Source organism: Macrotis lagotis, chromosome 6 (assembly GCF_037893015.1).
Source record: "Macrotis lagotis isolate mMagLag1 chromosome 6, bilby.v1.9.chrom.fasta, whole genome shotgun sequence".
Classification (NCBI taxonomy): domain Eukaryota; kingdom Metazoa; phylum Chordata; class Mammalia; order Peramelemorphia; family Peramelidae; genus Macrotis; species Macrotis lagotis.
Window position 1 is genome coordinate 73,492,103 of NC_133663.1, and position 19,408 is coordinate 73,511,510.

General features: G+C 36.7%; 1 protein-coding gene across 5 annotated transcripts in view; it reads right to left on the reverse strand.

Moving 5' to 3' along the window:
• Positions 1 to 388: 388 nt before the first annotated feature.
• VWC2L (von Willebrand factor C domain containing 2 like) overlaps positions 389 to 19,408 on the reverse strand; it is a 169,674-nt gene continuing 150,654 nt past the window's right edge. Inside the window, exons 2-3 of one of the 5 annotated variants that reach the window (XR_012469716.1) lie at positions 17,658 to 17,734; positions 1,296 to 1,380 (exon numbers count right to left, since the gene is read on the reverse strand). Coding sequence is in view for 1 of the 5 variants with exons in the window: in XM_074192566.1 (XP_074048667.1) it covers positions 1,232 to 1,380 (149 nt within the window). In the remaining 4 variants the exon portion in view is untranslated. Of the gene's footprint in view, positions 1,381 to 17,657; positions 17,735 to 18,558; positions 18,644 to 19,408 lie in introns of those variants that run through there. The other 4 variants (XM_074192566.1, XR_012469715.1, XR_012469717.1 and 1 more) reach the window with 4 other exon arrangements.

Consider the following 19,408-nt stretch of genomic DNA (forward strand, 5'->3'; position numbering starts at 1 on the left):
CTATTGATATATCACATGTACAAATATACCCATATATATGCCCAAATACATACATATCTTTAAATGGTCAACTGATAAAGGTTGTATTGTGCAAGTCTCCCCCTAATCTCTACCCTAATCACTAATTTAAATCAGCACTTGAGGTGGAAAGAGTGTCCTGAATCTTGTCTTTTTCGACATAGGGCTGAGAGGATGTTACTATAACATGATAAATACAGACTCAGTCCAGGAAATCTATATAACCTCCTGGCTTTCAACCAAATCTGGCCTCCAGAGCCAAGGCTGTTTAGAACAATTCGAATTCACAGTGGGACTGTTCAACTTGGCTCTCAGAGTTATTTTGCCAGATGATGCTATTATTATGTTTATTTGAAAGTGTTTGGGACAGTCCAAACTCAATACAGCAGGATGATGAAGTCTGGTGGCTAATGTATTTTTTTTAAAATCTTTCAAGAGGAACCCTGTTTCTTTGCCATGGCTGTATATGGGTCCAGTTTCCCTTCCCACCTTAGGTTTGCATTGGCAGTTTCTCAAACTCAAGTGGTTTCCCTCAATGGGTGAGGCACCATCAGGTGGAGTAAGCCCTCGGTCCCTCAAACCCTGCCCCTTAAGTGCCCTCTCCCAGTCTCTGTTTCTCTTTTCCTATCCAGGATGTGATCATGATTGACATGGGTGATTTGATTAATCTGAGTCTTGGTGTGCTCCTAGTTGTAAATATGCTCACTATGCTCACAGTCCTTTTTCTCAGCATTTTGGCTCAGCTGAAAACATTTTTTTATTCCATTCTATAGAATCTGGTCCCCAAGATTCTAAAAATGGGGGAACCCATATAGGAGAGTGCCATACAGAAGAGTAAAAAGGAGTGAAACAGCTGAAGATAAATTGGCAGATTAGAGGCATCACCAGCAAAGGCGTCTGTGAATGGATGGTACTTCCTTTCTGATTCAGAAATCCCGTCGTCGTGTCACCGTCAAGCATTGGGACTTACAAAAGCGGGTTAGATAGCTATAGACTGTATATATTCGGTATAGCAAGAGAGAGAAAGAGAGAAATTTCCTCTTAGTAAAATATTCACTTTTGTCAACCCTAAAAGGTTTTGCTGGTGACCCGGTTGTAGCTGGCAGGAGTTTTTGTCTTGTCTTGTTTTGTTTTGTTTTAAACATGTGCAGTGTAGAAGCCATAACCTTTTTTTTTTTCATTTTATGGACTTGTCATTGGTTGGGATTCTGCTTTAAACAGTCAGCTTGCCTTGGCATTCACGTTTTGAACACTGAGCAGGCTTCCACCAGTCCCCGTTGTGACAGTGACAGATGTTACATTCATCCACTTTCACTTCAATGCCAGCCGGAATGATGGTGGTTCCTGCAAAGCAGTTTGGACCTAGAATACATACAGAAATAGATTAATTAATGAAAATGGACCGGCTGAAAACAAAGCCTTGGAGGAGGAGGTCGGAGAAAAGCTACTCTAGGCAGTACCTTATCATCTGGGGAATCTCTAGTCATCCTCGCTCCAATTTGACCACTTACCACTGTTTCCCGTCATCTCCACTGGCTTCTTATACTTACATTCACATATGTGTGTATGCACACATACATGTCTATATATACATTTACATATATACCTACACATATATATTTCTATATATATTTCTCTCTATATATGTAAATATGTATATATAGTTTCCTTTCCTTTCCTTTGTTTTTTCTGTTCTTTTATTACAGATCTCTTTGGCACAAACTCTTTGGAGTTTGCTAAATTAGAATTCTAGGGATAATTCTGCTGGCCCTGTCCTCCAGTTAGGAAGGCCACTAGAGACTTATTTATAAATAGGACAATAGGACTGGTATGGCTATCTCTAGCAGATGACTGATACCCCATCTGGTTTGTCTTCTCACTCCTCAGTGGGAATACAAGACAATGAACCCTCTCAAGCCCCCACCTCCCTTACCTCCTGGATTATAGCACCTTTTTGAGCCCAGTTCCTGGAATTCCCAGCATGTTTCTTGATAACAATGAATAATTCATTGTGGATGATTTATTCATATCTCAAACAAGTGTTGTTAGTGGTTCATTTGATTTTTACAAATGGAGTTCCTTTAATCTGCTGGCTACCTTTTTGTGCATTTATTTATTTGAGTAGAGCAACCACCACAAGAATAACTTTTCAAAGTCAGTAGAAATTTTATTTTCTTGGGTTCATAGAAGCCTCACTGAAAGCATAATCTGGCTCTTTATAGATGGGTATTTTAAGATTATTCAATTTCATCCTCTCTCCCCCCTCTCCTCTTTCTTCCTCCTCTTGTTCCCCTCTTTTCTCTCCCTCTCTTCTCTATTCCTTGATCCCCTTGCCTCTCTCTCCTTCCTCTTTTCCTTCTTCTCTCCCTCCATTCTCTTCCTTCCTTATTCCCTCCTTCCCTCCTTCTGGCCTCCCTCCTCTTTTCCTCTTATTCTTGTTACCCCTTTCTCTTTCTCTCTCCTTCACCTCTCTTTTCCTTGCTATCCCTTGCCTCTCTCTCCTTCCCTCTTTTCCTTTTCTCTCTCCATTCTCTTCCTTCCTTATTTCCTAGCTCCCCTAGCTACTTCTCTCTCTATCCTCCCTCACTTCCTCTTATTCTTGTTACTTCTCCCTTGCTTTTCCTTGTTCTTCTCTCCTCTCTCCCCACCTTTTCCCCTGCTCTCTTCCTCCCTTCTGTCCCCACTCAATCACCCATCCTTCTCCTTCAATCTTTCCCTCCTTCCCTTCTCCTTCCCTTCTTCCTCATCTTCAAATCTTTTATTCTTGAATCCTTCCTCACTTTTGCGTTCCTACATTCATGCATACACACTTGTTCACACTTGTATCAGCTTAAGCTGATAATTAACTTTAGATCTAAATGAAACGGAAGTGGCATTGTTTATCACGGTTTAAGCAATGGAGTGGGAATGGGCCATATTGCTGATGTTTTGAAATAACTAGAAATATCAGAAATATAGTCATAGGAGCTTTAGGTGTGGTAAGGAATAAAGATATATTTCTAACCCGAACCCCATGATTTCTTAAGCAGTCATTGACAGTTCTTTGTTTCCTACATGATACAGGTCTTTGGCAATATGTACGTAACACCTCCCTTCTTAAATATCTCACTTGTTGCCATGGATTTATAATAGGACACTTTTCCCCTGTAGAACTAAGGTCAGATATGTTTTATAGTCCCAACTTGAAAAGTAAAAAAATACTTAATGTTACTAAAATAACAAAACTTACTTACCATAAGTGTCTCATTAAATCCATAGCATCTGTCACCTCTTATTTTATTTTGGGTCTCTGTGTGGTGGTGACTTATCTATTTGCACATACTACACCTGTATTTATATTTCTTTCCTTCACCCTGTCATATGCATGTATAAAACAAAGTGGCCAAGTATCTGGTATTTAAGCCCCAGCTATAAGATTCATATTGGAAACCTTAACTGGAGATGATTGCAGAACTCAATCCAGATTTCCCTGGATTTTACTGGTGGAGGTCACCTAAGCTGTAGTCTTTGTCATCCTCATTTACTAAACATACTGGGGAGACTGAGTCAATTCCACAACCCTCTGCTAGGTCCCTGATGTTATTAGCATCTAAAGTCTAAAGTAGAGGTTCTTGGTGTGGTATTTATGAACTTGTTTGTGTTAATATTTTTGGTAACTTTATTTCCATAATAATTGCTTTCCTTTGTAATTCTATTTTTTTATGTTATCCATTTAAAAGTATTACTCTGAAGAAGGTGGTCTATAAGTTTTGCCAAACTTCCAGAGGGGGCCCATGACATAGAAAGAGCCAAGAACCCCTGCTCTAAAAGCATCTAAGGCTAAATAGTGAATTGAACCAATGGCTTGGTTCCAGCATTAATCATGGCCTTTGGCACAGAAGCCTTTCTGCATCTCCAAGGCTGCTGTCCTTAAGACAATTCCTAGCCATAATCAAATAGATCACAGAACAGTTTCATATATTAGCTTATGAAAACTGAGTTCAAGAATAAAAGTTGGATGTTTAGATTTTACCTGATTTTTGTAGAAGAGGAAAAGTTCTTATCCAATCATCATATATGTACATCTATGATATTTTCAATGGGCTTGTGGGAAAGAAGGGATGAAAATAAAAACCAAAACCAAACAAAACATGGCCCCAGAACACAATGAATTCAACAAAAGGACTACATATGGCAGTACAAATCTTTTTTCACATTCATTAGAGATTGGGTGGAATCTGTCAAATAAAATCTCAATAATTTTAATTATTTCTTCAAGCTTTTTAGTTGCTTCTCTTGGATTCTCTATATCATTGTATCATCTGCAAAGAGAGAGATAGTTTGGTTTCCTCATTTCCTTTTCTAATTCCTTCAATATCTTTTTCTTCTTTTCCTTATTGAAGTTGTTCATTTTTGAAATCCTAGATTATCTCAAAAGGGCAATGTAGATAGAGTCAGGCAGAGGAAATTGGACTCAGGAAAGAAAGACTCAAATTATTACTTATACATTTGGATACATTTGGGGAAATGCTTTCCTTTCCACAGCTTCCCTTTTCTATGTATAACCAAATAGATCACAGAGAGACCTGATTGAATTTTATTAACCTCCATACATCATCTGTTTTTCTTCCAAACGTTTTATTTGTTTTTCCAACTACATGCAATGGTAGTTTTTTTGCTAGTTTTTTTTTGACAAGGTTTTGAGTTTTACATTTTTCTCCTTCCCTCTCTTTCCTCCCCCCTCCCAACAGAAAGCAATCTAACACATTTATAACCATGCTAAATATAGACCTATATTGATCATGTATATACACGATCACTTACAATAGTCTGCACTGTCAGTGGGTATAAGGAAATATTAATTGATGATATCAGTTATGTGCCAGGAAGACCCTTTGCATGACACCAGACCTGATGGGTTACAGTATAAGTAGTGAGCTGCTCCATTCATAGCAGAGTCATTTTTATATAATTGAAAAATCCTCCTTTCAATTCTTTAATTTTATTATTGTCCTTCTGAAAGCTTGTTGGTCTTCCTACATTCAGCCACTCATTGGCATTTGATGGTCATATCTCCTTAAAAGTTTAGATATTTATCCCATATTCCATTGATGTGCATGTTGTCTAGCTAGTTCAAATCTTCATTTGCAATTACTGTGTTCAGTTTTGATTAGGTTCCCAGTTCCCACCAAAATATGATTTCAGGGCTCCAAGACGTACCTTTGCTGAATTTCAGTTGCCCATGGTCCTGGTGATGACACTGTTTGGAATTACAGTAATTCTACCTGCTACCCAAGTCCCTACATCTAGGAAAATTGTTTAAAAGAGTAAACTGCATTACAAAAATCAACATGTTTGGAGATAGAGTCCTTGAAGAGGACCCAGAGAGAATTCTACACTGAAAATGATTAAACTAAAATAGAACCTCTGAGGAAAGGTTAATGGGATTGAATTATTTAATCTGGAATGAGAAGACAGTTGTAATTCTGTAAGTTTTTAGTATGAAGGGTTGATGATGTTTGTCCCATATTCTCAAAGAAGACCATGACACCAGGGAGGTGATACCATAACAAGCACGTGAATTGGATTTGAGTGAGGGGCAGGGCTGTGCTAAGTCACCAGCCTCACTTTTCTCTCAGAGCCATCTGGGTCCAGTGACCAGATACAGATTAGGATAACTGGAGATGGCTCTGGATTCTAGACAATGAGGATTAACCCAAGGTCACACAGCTAGTAAGTATTAAGTATATGAGGCTGAGTTCAAATTTCCATTCTTCTGATGAAGAAATTAGATTGATTGTATGCTTCCATGAGAATATTATTTGGTCTAATTGGTGACTATCATCAAGAAAATGGGCAGCATCTTTCTCTTGGAGATCTAGCAAGGTAATGCAATGAAAACAGATTTGACTTTACTCAGAGGACCTAGGTTAAAACCCCACCACTGTCACATCCAACCTTCCTGAGAGAACTTAGGCAAAACATTTAACATTCAGGGGCCTCAGTTTCCTAATTTTTTTTTAAAAAAACTGACTTTATAGGACCTTTAAGGTTCTGCTAGAGCTCTGATCCTATAATCTTGAAAAACAAAAGAAATATTCAGGTGTAACTCAGGCAGCTTTGCTAAGAAAAAGGGGAATAGATACATAACTTCTTGAGGCTATATTGAACTTCAAGAGACAGACAGATAAATGGAAGGATGGACATAGATGTACTACAAGAATACACACATACAGAAATATATATATATATATATATATATATATATATATGAGAGATAGAGAGAGAGAGATTTTTTGTAGTTTGTAGTAAGCTCCTATCTTTAAAGGGGGAGAACCCTGAATATGATTGGAACTCATTATTCCCTAAAGTTTACTTCTGGAACACAGGTCTTAAGTATAAAAGAAAATGGGCATAGGGAAAGCAGAGTATAGGCTTAAAGTTTCCGGAATTGGTTTTGTCTTTTTGTAGATGGTAGGAGAACTACTTGGATGATTATATCTTAATTTTCTTCATGATCAATTATTGAAGTTCTAAAATAGGTCAAAATAGTAAAATGAAAGGTAATATGAAAATATGGCCTGCAATTAATTTCATCAATTAGAAAACAGTTTGGTAGAAGGAATAGAGAAAGAGAAACAATCTAGGGATTTTTATTCTAATTATGTAAAACAGAAAGATTGGACTACATAATCTCTATCATTTCCTATCTGTGTGCCTTGGGCAAGTCATGTAGGTAAGATTCTAGGCCTCAGTTTTCCTTATCTATGAAATGAGGGAGCAAGATTAGATGGTCTTTAAGGTCCCTTCTAACTATAAATTTATGATTGCTAAAAGCCCTTTCATTCTAAATGCAAAACACTATCCTATTGTTATTCTCTTTTCCAATTGTGACTTAGAGTAATAATGTTTGATCCTTTTTCCCCTTCCAATGATCTGCAAATTTTAATTAGATCAGGTTTGAATACTCACTTTGAATATATCTGAGAAAGGTAATCATAAATCATCTTCATATATATTTTTTTGCAAATGACTCCAGATATTCCAGATGTCTTTATTTTTATTTTCAGGAAATAAAGTATGAGTGGAATACCTCTTTAAGACCAAGAAAGAGTAGTCAAATGTTTGAACAGCCTTGTGAGAGCAGCCAGTGAGTAAGTACTTCAGCTCCCTCACATAAGACCTTCTGCAAGGCTATATTTGAAATAAAAGGAGAAAGGTAATAAAAACCAGCAAAGGGGAAAGAAGAGTCTCTGGGTGTTTTGTGGACAGGTTTACACTGCTGTAAATCAAGCACCATTTCCACAAGCCTGGGCTTGAAAGAGAGCAAGGGTAAAGAAGACCAATATGTGAGTTTCTCTCAGTCATAAAACAATCCCTAAAAAAATCTGCTATCCACAGCAACTGAAAAAACAAAACAACAAATTCAAACATTATGTCTAGTTCTACATTCTCGGGTCTAATTTGCCTAGTTACTGACTCTAAGACTTTGTCAAAAAGGTATCTAGACACAAACCACAAATCATAAGTGATGAAACGCAGTTAAGCATCTAGATCTGTTTTCATGTTACATTTGGACATGTAGGGAGCTTAGGAGTCAGATGGCTCTAGAGAAGTGAGAATGTTTTCCTCACAGCTATGTCACCTTTATGCTACCTTGGCATTCTCACATCACCCACATCCCTGTAACCTCCAAGGAACTTAGTATTTCTAAATGAGACAAGCCCCACTTGGGCTACAAGGCAGCCCCACTGACTTCCAGGGAAGATGCTACTACTAATATAATTGTATTAGGATGATGCGAGATGATAAAGAACAATAGGGAAGAAAAGGCAGCACTGGATTAATTTTGGGAAAAACTGGGAGTCAAGAGCCCTGGGGTTCAACATGCAGCTCTGCCCCAGATTATCCATTTGAATTAGGGTAAGCCAATTAACTCCTTCAAGTCTTAGTGCCCCATCTGTAAAATGGGATACTGAGATGGTACAGGGGACAAAGTACTGGCCTTGGAAGTCATGAAGACTTGAGTTTAAATTCAGCCCCAGATATTATCTGTTTGGCTCTGGGCAAAGCACTTAATCCTGTTAGCTTCAGGCTCTTCATCTGTAAAATGATCTGGAGATGGAAATATCAAACCAATCCAGCATCTTTGCCAAGAAAATACAAAATGGGGTCATGAAGCTTCAGGCATGACTGAAATGACTGAACAGCAACAATATCTGTGAAATGGGGTAGTCAGACAGCCTGATTTCTATGGTTCTTCTAATAGTCTGTAATTCTATGTTCACATTCTATAGGTTTGGCTGAAACTCAGCCACTTTGGAGGGTTTTTCCCCCTCCTCTTTTTCTTCAGAAGTTCAACCTTTGTCTGCAATAATTAAGTATGATGAAAAAGACTATGCACTTTTCTACCAGGTGCCCTGTCCTTGGCTTGGATCCAAAGTCATTGCTTATGAGACTGAATGAGGAAAATTAAATAGCTCATCATGTGCTGGTTAGAAGTTGGCCTTAGAAGTTCTGTATTTTTTAAAAAATTCCATAACCTAGAAACAGGTTTTGTTAGACATTAAATGTACACATAGGTGCTCTAGAAAACCACTTTCCAGCTACAGTTTGGGGAGTATGAAACCCCACTGTCCACTTTCAACAATGAATATCCCCAGCCTAGTGGTCTTAGCATGATGACTTTGAATTTTCTATGCGAGGGTTAGGTTCAAGTTTTGATTTTACTAATTACAAGTGATAGTTGCCTAAGTTACTTCATATCCTTAGTTTTCAAAATGAGAGGGTTGAGCTGGATGATTTCTAACATTGTTTCTGGTTATGGTATTCTCTGATGTCTTTGTAAATAGTGTCAGGAAGGAATTTAATACTTTAACTGGCAGAGAACAGGGATAAGAGTAATCATTAATAAGTACATATAAAGCACTTACTATATATCAGTACAAAGACAAAAATAAAGCATCATTTCACTAAATAGATTTACATTCTATTGGGGGGTGGGATTCTTGAAGTCCTGCTTAGGAAGACAAGTTTAATCAGAACACATCAGTGACAGTGGTAAGGGACTCGGTGTCCAAGGGGCAGCACATAAGCACTAGGCACCAGAAAGGAGGAAAGAGCTCAAAAGAGGAGAGACTATTATAGAAAAGGAAGACCACAGGACTGGAGGAAGAAACTTTATTTTTGTTTTGAGCTTTGCCTGGGGTTGATTCATATAAAAGGACTTAGAAATAGCCTTCCTTTGTTTGACTTTGGGCTTCCTCCACATTCTAGTAGCAATTATATTTTTACTCTGCCTCCCCAGGGTTTTCTTTTTGAGAACACTTTGCTGAAATTCAAATCTTGTTATTTAAATCTTTCTTCTCTCCGCCACTCTTTTTCCCAAACTCCTTTCTCTCTTCCCTATCACTTTTCCTTTTCTTTCTCTTTCTCCTCTCTCCCTTCTACTTCTCCCTCTCCACATTTTCTTTCTTCATTCCCCTTTCTCTCCCTTTTCTTATCTTCTCCTTCCTCTTCCTCTTGATATTAACAATTACTTTACACAGAAGAGACTTTCAGAGTCATCTCATACTAAGATCTGTGGTTAGCTATCATCTGGTGCTATGAGATGGGAAGAGGGTGGGAAAAACTAACAAAAAAAAATGCCTAAATGGAGCAGAGGAAGAGATACTAGTGCTCGCTCCATTCCTTGTCCTTTGGGAGTACTTGTAAACCTTAGAAAGGTCAGTATAGCTGAGAGAACAAAATAGTAGATAAATTCTACTTGGTTAGAGACCCTTGAGCTCCTGAGTCTTTGTTTCAGATTCTCTCTACTTTCTAGGCTTCTATTTCTCAGTGGTAAAAAAGGCTAATGACCGACACATACAAAGATTTTATCATAATAAGCTCATGCGATGTTCCTGAAATTCTTGATTCCAACTGCAATCTAGCATAGCTCAATAGACCTCTTTTAAATATTGCCATTTCTGGCCTTGATTTGAACATTTTACAATTGATGCTTAGTGTCTTTTAGAAATTGGTTATAAATGATCTTCCTGCTGCATAAATGTAGCTGATTCCTATTGTGCAAAGCTATAAATTCTCTGTGTTTCTTTGGCAGTGCCTTTAAAACATTGTTTCAACAAATACTTTGCTTACAGGCCTCTCAGCCTACCCTGGAATTAGACTGGATTATGGACATCCTACTAACAAATTCTAATTCTTTGCTTCACAAAATCTGTTGGATGATATTGTGCTATGACAAAGCAAACAGGCTTTCTGATCAGGTGGACTCATTTTCCACTATTGAAATCTTGAAGTAGATACTCCTAAAATGCCAGTAATTATGGCTAACTGCATTGATAGTTGAACTAAGAGCCCAATCCCTCCTTAATAAGATGTCCCCATTCCTTGCCAAGGACTTCATCAATCAGATTTCAGGCACTGAAGGGTGCCTCTGGAATCTGGATCATTTCTTTCTCCAGACTTCTATCCTCTCACTCATGAACTATTTATTAAAACTAAAAAAAAAAACCAAACCAAAAAAAAAGCCTAAAAGAAAATTTCTATCAAGGTGGCAAGATTCAAGAAAGATTGTTTTCTCAAAGGCCACCCTAAGGCAGTCTGTTAATCATTTTATTTGAAAATTTGATATTGCCAAAATCTTATGCAAATTTTAGACTGAAAGCTATGGAGAATTTTCCTGGCCCTAGAATATATAAGATTTATAGCCTGGTGCTCCAATTCACTTAGTAGAAAGAGTTAGAACTGAAAGATGACAGATCATGGTTGAACCACCTCATTGTTTTTTCCTCCTCAGCTTTCCCCATCTCTCTCCACCTCCTGCTACCCCCCTCTTCCAACCCCACCTCCAAAGCTTCATCATATTTTGTTTTGTTTTGAAATTTAAAACAGCCTCTGTATCCAGAACCCAGGTCAGCACCAGCACAGCTTCAGTCACATAATAGAAACTGAACAAATGCTTATTGGTTGGTCACTTGCTTGAGTGGATCCTGTATACCCTAGAAAGGGATGTTTATAACTTTTGGTAAATGGCTATAAGATTCTGTCTATGCATGAAATTTTCAATCCTTTGTTTTTCTTTGACAACTGGATTTTGATTGATGGGCTAATAATAGTTCTTTCAAGATATTATATGATTTTACATTTGTTTGAGACTTTGCACTTTTCAAAGTGTTTTCATTATGTCATATGAAGCTCACAACAGAATAGGAATCACATGCTTACTTTAAAAGTAAAGGAATTCCTTAGCACATTGTTAAAATCTTAGCACACACACACACACATCACACACACACACACACACACACACACACATTTTGTAGCAATAGAGTAATGGAAAACAAAGTGCTCCATACCTATAAACCAAATTATTGAATCTCCTGAAGATATGATGATGATATGTTTGTCATTCATCTCAAAGAAGACCAAGGTATCAAGAAGGTGATGCTATGGCAAGCAAGTGAATTGGATTTGAGTGAGGGGGTACTGTGCTAAATCACCAGCCTCATTTCTTCCAGTACCATATGGCCAGATATGAACCAGGATGACAGAGATGTCTCAGGATACAAGACAATCAGGGTCAAGTGACTTGCCCAAGGTCATATATTTAGTAAGTGTCAAGTTCCTTAAGTCAGATTTGAACTCAGGTCCTCCTGACACCAGTGTTGGTGCTCTTTTCACTATGCCACCTAACTGCCCTGAAGACATAAGAGTTACCAAATGCTGATGTGACAGTTGAAGCAATGAAAATACTCAGAAATAATGTACAAAATACATAAAAGTAATGTTCTTTGCTACTTGAAGACTATGAATAGGAAATGGTGACAACAAGATTAAAATTGATGAATTGTCCATGTTACAATTTGACATTAAGTAATGAAATCTTTCATAGCATTTCAACATCTCAGAAATGAATGATTTAGAAAGCTTAGGTCTTAAAAATTGCCTCATATGATCATTTCTATTAAAGATTTGTGCAACCCTCTCTGTTATGCTTTCAATAGGTATCATGGCTCCTTGGTCCATTTTTGGAGCAGATGATTTGAGTAAATATTGCAGGGGGTAGTCACATAAAGAACAGAGATAGCATTAGCTAAGATTTATTTCTATAGTTCTGACTCCTTCTATCAGGGTCCTTGTTCCTCAAGGAAATTAATGCATTTTATTCATGTTTTAGGATAGCTGCATTTGGAAACTGTCCAAGTTTGGAAAGGGGAGGGGGTGTTTGGATGGGTATGTGTGTATTGGGTGGGGGATTACTTCAAATTTCTTGTAGTCTGGGAAAAAGGAAGTCACAAAAAAATGGAAAATATCATACGAAGCAATATTAAGGAATGCCCTCAAATTAAAAGAAGTTTTGTTTAAAGACCGTAAATTCAGAAACTGTTTATATTCTTTTCCTGGAGGTTTGCAGTGCAATTTAAAGCCTAGAGGAAAGGGGAAAAAAAGCTACCCATCTGGACCAAACATCAATTGCTGCAAAATAAACAACCTCCAAAACTGAACTTTCCCAAAGGTTCTCTGCATTGCTGATGTGTTGAGATACCTAGCAGGGCAGGAGTGGGGAATTCATTATCATTTTCTCCATGATGCAGTGGGGCCATGGTCTTCTAAAAAAGAAATTTTAATGGCCTTTAAACAATAGCATTCATTTCCAAATAGGGAGATGTCTGTGGTTTAATAAAGTATGATTGTCACTCCGAGGACAATACATGTTCTGAAGATAGGGGTGAGGGTAGCTTGCCTACAGTGGGAGACAAAGAAACAGAAGAGGAGAGTAGTAGTCAAAGTAAAAAATTTTATTAATCTCAACTTCTCTGAGGTTGTGATGTGTTTGCAAATATCGACATTTTTAAAAAAAGGATTGGGGAATGAAGGATGTAAAGGGAGAGAAGCCTATACAGGTTGGGGAATTCTCTTACTTCTGACTCAAAATGTGCGAAGGACACTGATTTCCTAGGGAATGGCATCAGGCAGATGTTAACATAATGACAGTAATGGACAGATGTTAAAACAGATGCCAAGTTTTTGGCATCAGTAGCACTTTAGAGTGTCCCAGTGAACTTCTTCCACCAAATTGGACTTTGGCTCTGGATTGAAGAGTGAAGCTGTTCATAATCCTGAGATCACCTCATTCCCTTCCTTTGCTTGTGTTTGATGCTTACTTATATCCTTTAGCATCCTCTTCTCATTAAATGCGAAGGAGGGGAACTGTTATAAACTTAGTCAAAAGTTGTGGAGGTCAATAGAAGACTCTTAATAATACTTTGAACTCTAAGGAAAAGCCACTGGATGGTTGGGGTAAGCAGAGATTGTTTATTTTTTTAATATTTGAACTTAATTCTGCAGAGGGGATAAGTGAACTACTCCTATTGCCAGATCTGTTAAGGCTAAGGAAAACATCTGGTTGAAATTCCAGTGACCTTTAGAGACTCCCAATCTTCCTATTATGTTAGTTTTCATTCCAAATGGCTCCTCTTAGCCCTAGGGGACATATTTTCTGGAGCAGTTGAGCCATAAAGAGTGTTTGTGCAGTAGTTGCATTTCCCATGCAGATATTCAAGGCAACTTGTTTAGAATCTCCTGAGCTAGGCACTTTTTAAAAAAGATTTGCATATTGGGACTTATCTCCTCTTTGCATCAAAAATTGTGTACCAGATTTGAGAAAGATTCTGGGAAGTGAAGTCTTTTTATCCAGACCTCTATATTCCACAAACACCTGAATAGTTATAAAAACTTTTATCATCTGTTCTATTGGGGGAAATTGTGTCTCCAAAGCCACTCAGATGTCAGACTTACTTCAAGTGAATTTACATCTGTGGCTAATTCTTTGGCTGCCCAAACTATTTTCTTTTAAGATTGAAGTCACACAATAAAAATGGAAAGGCTAATGTTGTCAAAGAAACATTGATGAAAAATTGGAAGTAACTTAGAAGCCATCTAGTCCAGTCTGTTTGTTTATAAATATTCTTATTATTTGCATTTATGTATCACTTTAAAATTTCCAAAATACTTTGCCAGTGGCATCTCATTTTATCCTTGAAGTACAGCCATAGGAAATAGGAGTTATCATTATTCCCAATTTTGTTTTTGTTTTGGCCTTTGGCCTTGAAGAGAATCAAAATGAGGCCACAATATGGACATGCTTGTACAGTGTATCTGGCTGTGGTTGATCTTACCAATATAAAATCAAAACGCTTTACCACAGATAGGGCATAAATGGTCCAAATGGTCATTTGGAAGGAAGATGTCTCTAAATTTGCATGTCTCATGTTTCTTCTTATTTTACATGTGAGGAAATGGAGGCAAACAGGTTAAGTGACTAGACAACAGGTCTAAGTATCCAAAGCTGGATTTAAACTCAGGTCTTCCTGTAAGGTAAAGCATTTTATCTTTTGCACTCCCTAGCTGCCTAGGGTGCTGAAGCACTTAGAAAATTGTTATTTTGCCCAAGATTGTACAAGTAGCAAAAAGGCAGAGTCAGGCTTCAAACCCAGCTGCTCTGGCTATAGAATCAATATTCTTTTTCCTGTAGCTTGAATGGCTATTTTTTGATTATTTTAAGATAGTTAGCATTTGCTGTTATCTTACATGCACTATATCACACATCACTGATGTAGTTTATATTGCTGCTGGTCATCTATTCTGTCCTATGGCTTGAATTTCTTTAAAATAATACCATCCATATATCTGTTTTAGGTTTGTAAAGCATTTTACAGATTTTATCTCATTTTATTTTATCCTGGAATGTGGGTATTATTATCTCCACTTTACAGATGAGGAAACAGATAGACAGATTAAAGGCTCATACAGCTAGAGTCTAAAACTATATTTGAACTCCAAGGGTAAATAGAGAGTGGATAGAGCTCTAGGCCTGGAGTCAGGAAGACTTGAGTTCAAATCTGTTATCAGACACTTAGTAGTTATGTGATTCTGGGAAAGTCACTTGACCCTGTTTGTCTCAGTTTCCTCATCTGTAAAATGAATTGGAGAAGGAGATGGCAAATCACTCCAATACCTATGCCAAGAAAACCCCAAATGGAGTCATGAAGGGTCAGACACAACTGAAATGACTGAACAGCAACAACATTCCAGATTCCAAGTCTAGTTTTTTTATCTCTTGAGCCATGTAGTTCCCTCCCTAATGCTGAGGAATTGAGGTTAAACATAAAGTGGAATCCTGAGAATTGAAATCATTAAACATAATAAATTTTGACAGTGGAACTTTTATTTCAGTGGTCTTTAACAGGTTCTTTGAATGGAAAAGTTCAGTCCTATCTGAAGGCAGAAGATGAGACTATTGACCAGTTAAGATGGAAAAATGCCTGAATATCTGTCTCCAATTGGCAGTGTTAGTTTTACTTGTGGTTTTAATGGTTGTTATTGGAAACTCTCAATGAGCTCAGTGAATCAGAGACCTTTGGAGATGCTATTAGTGTGGCACCTCAATAGTGAGGCTTTGGCAGAATCCTGGGCCCAGATGGTCAGTGGTTCTGAAAATAGTTAGAAAGTTGATTCCACCCCCTCATACAGCTTTTGGAATATTTCCTTCATTTTCTGAATGTATTACAGAGAAGCTAAGTATCATCACAATTTAGACTCCAGCTATTAAAGCTGAAAATAAGATTGGTATTCCTAGAATTTATTAAAATATACTTCTATAAGGAAGACATCAGATGTTTCATAGTTAACCTATAGTCTGTATAGGTTTGCAAAGGTAGGAAATAAGATTCCTTTAAAGAATCTACCATCACTATTACCCACTTTACTACTGAACTATCACTGTAATATTTATATTGTTTTCAGTTTTTCTTAATGTCTTAAATACATTGACTCTTTTGATCTTCACAGCAACCCTTTGAGGTAGGGTTTTTATCATTTTATAGATGGGGAAAACTGAGACTGAAAGAGGTTAAGTGACTTGCTTGGAGTAACACAACTAATAAATAAATGTCTGAGCTAAGATCTGAATTCACATCTTCTTGGTTCTAAGGTCAGCCCTCTATCCACTACCCCCACTTAATTGTTTTGATTGTAAATGATCTAAAAGTGGGAACCAGTGCTATTATAGAAAGAACACTTTGATTTGTACTCTGATGACTTGGTTTTAGGTTCCAGTTCTCTTAACTTACCTGACTTCAGACATGTTACTTCAACTCTCTTGACCTCAGTGGTCTAATATGTGAAATTATATATTTGGAACTTACAAATTAAGCAACATGCATTTAATAAGCTCCTACTAGCTTTAATTTAATGCATTTTATAATCTCCTAGCTACTGGGCTAGATGAGAAAGATACAAATGCAAAATGGGAGCTGCTACCCTTTAGGTGTATGCATTCTACTTGAGGTACACAACATGTTTACAGATAATTATAGGATATGTACAAAATAAATATAAGGAAATGAAAGAGCATCTTGACAGGGGTAGCTTTTGATAATGTTTAAGTTCCCAGCCAGTTCTAAAATTCTATTATAAGATGAATTATGTAGATAGAACTTCAGAATATTTCTGAAGAAAAGACATGTCTAGATACTTAGGAATTTTAAGTCTTGCTTGTGTATCCAATTTTCTGAAATCAAAAGTCTATCTTTTCTACCAATTTGAGGTTGAAAAATACTCCTGAAAATATTGGCTCAGGATAAAAGATTTCTGTATTGATGTTTTAAGCCTGTGAAATGTACTCCACATATTGTCAAGTAGTGACAGAGAGCCTTAATATCAAAAGAAAGAGGGCAAAGTATGTGGCACTGCAGATCCAACAAGTCAGTCTGACTAATTGATATAGCTAGCATACTGCTAGGAACAGTGAAACATCAATGGGTCATGTTTTTGCAGATTCAAAGACAAACATAGAACCACTTTGATATCACCTTCAGATTGGGAAGACATTTGAAAGCTTCTCTTTAATCTAAGTAACTAAGTGTGAATCCTAGATTGGTGAAAGGATCTGGAAGAATTGAGAATTCTAATACATGAGAGGAGAAAAATCATTTATTTGGTACCCTCAGAATTGTGTTGGGTGGTTGTCCAGAGAAAGAGGATGAGTTCATTGTCATGATTATGAAATAAAATTCATGCTAATGGAATTTTAACACCATCAAGAAAATATTTACTAGATTTTGTATTTTAAAACTTTAACTTTTATCAGGAAGGATCTGACAAATAAACTTTTACTCTTAAACTTCTATCTGAAATTTCTCTGGAGTCTAGGTTTTTATGTCTTTCTATGTGGACAGTATTTGAAAATTTTTTTAATTTTGAAAATCAAGCCTTATTATATGAGAAAGACCAGATATAAGATGCTTAGTATTTTTCCCAGAATTCTTCTGATGTACAAAAGTTCCTTCATGATTCTCCCATTTTTCAATGCCTTGAGGGCTGAGAAGACTGAAGAGTGATACAAATGGCATTGCAAGTACAGTGGAGTACTTCCCCCCCACTGTCTCCAAGCTTTGGAAACTAGTCTGATGTTAGCTCCATTATGAGTGTGGGAATCTGAATCAAGTTAGTTTATTTTAATCTGATCTGACAGTTCCAAAGTGGATCTATGGATTCTCCTTTAGGGTAAATCCAAAAGTATAGTTGGAACTGAGATTGTTCGGTCAAACCATTCTACTGAGAATTTATGGCTCTTAATGGAGCTATAGACATACCTTGGCATCTTAGCAGTTTCTATAGTCATTGATGAACAGAGGGTAGGATGTCTTGCATGGAAACCACTGGACCTGTGCTGTGCCACAATTACATTTTTTTAAGGTTTTTGCAAGGCAAATGGGGTTAAGTTAGGTAATTATTAAGTGTCTGAGGCCAGATTTGAAACTAGGTACTCCTGACTCCAGGTGCTTTATCCACTGTGCCACCTAGCCACACCTCAGCATTATATTCTTAAAGGTTACATATGATCTGCTTTGTCAAAAGGAGATATTGAATTTAAATTCTATTATTTCATCTATTCATATAAAAGTACCATGCCAATAAATATTACCTTGATAATTCACTTAATCCCAAGATGAGATTGATGAGAAAAATAAAGGACTCATATACACTAAATGATTTATAGTTTAGTATAAAATATTTACAGTATGCTCATTGATTAAGAAATGTCTAAACAAGTGGTTTGAAAATGGAATGTTTTAGTACTATAAGAAATGATGAATCTGCTGAAGCTAGAGAAGCTTGGAAAGATTTACATGAAATGATACAGTGAAGTAAATAGGACTAACAAAAAATCACAATAGATTTAAAGTGTGAATGAAAAGAATGACAACAAAACCAATGAAATTGATTGCTGTCAAATTATAGTGACCAGATTTGTTCCCAGAGGAGAGATATGAGAAGACATTTCCCCTCTCCCAACCCCCTTTATAGAAGTGGGAGAACATTTCGGTGAGATGCTACACAAAAACATTTAGTTTTATGTAACTTTTTCTTTTTGTATTTATTATAAAGAAAACATCTTTGAGGTTAGGGGTAGGGAAAGAAATACATTAGAAAATGCAGGCATGTAAAAACAAAAAAGATAGAAGAAATTTTTTAAAGTATCTTGCCAAATCTTCCCATAAAACCATTTTTCTTGTGCATGTTCAATGCTTCTCAACAATTAGAGATCTTGTTATCTAAAGATAGTTCAAAAGTAGTGCTGCAGTGAAACAAATTTTAAAAAAGGATTAATGATTTTTTTCCAGCTTCCAAGTTTTACAATAAAAATCATATGACAAAAAATGAGATTTCTAGAAGATGAATAATAATTTTTTGTCTTTAGTTGGAATTTAGAACACTTACTTACTATGCCTGGATATGAACATTATACTTTGAAAAAATAAAACTAATTATCAGTAACAATGATGACAACTGCCACATAGAAGTACAAAATCACTCCTACTGTGACTATTTTTAGAATAAAATGGTGCTTTTTCATACTCCTCACCAGAGTATTATTGAAAAGAGAAGGAATGTATTAAGCTTCAGAAGACTTGGAGGAGCTAAGAAGAGTGAGAATAATCAAGGGGTAGGGAGCATTTGGATGAAAGGCAATTAACACAATAAACATATTGTCATCAAATTGAAGTTGCTTTTGTATTGGCATCTCTGTACCAATGAATTCCACATGGTATAGCCATTCGTAAATACTACATAGGAAAGATGCCTAGTCAGAAGATGAAATCAAAGATAAAAACTTGAGAGAAAGAAATCATTTAGGCTAACCCCACTAGACTTATTTTCAGACATATGTCACTTCCAAGAGGAAAAATAGACTTTCACCCTTCATTTTTCTTATCTAAACATAGACTGTTTCCAAAATAAATTATTTTGCTAGTTCAAATGAGTAGGAAACTATTGTGCTTGATGAAGCATGGGTGGATGGGGATACAAGCTCTTCCTTAACACTGGGGCATGTGATACT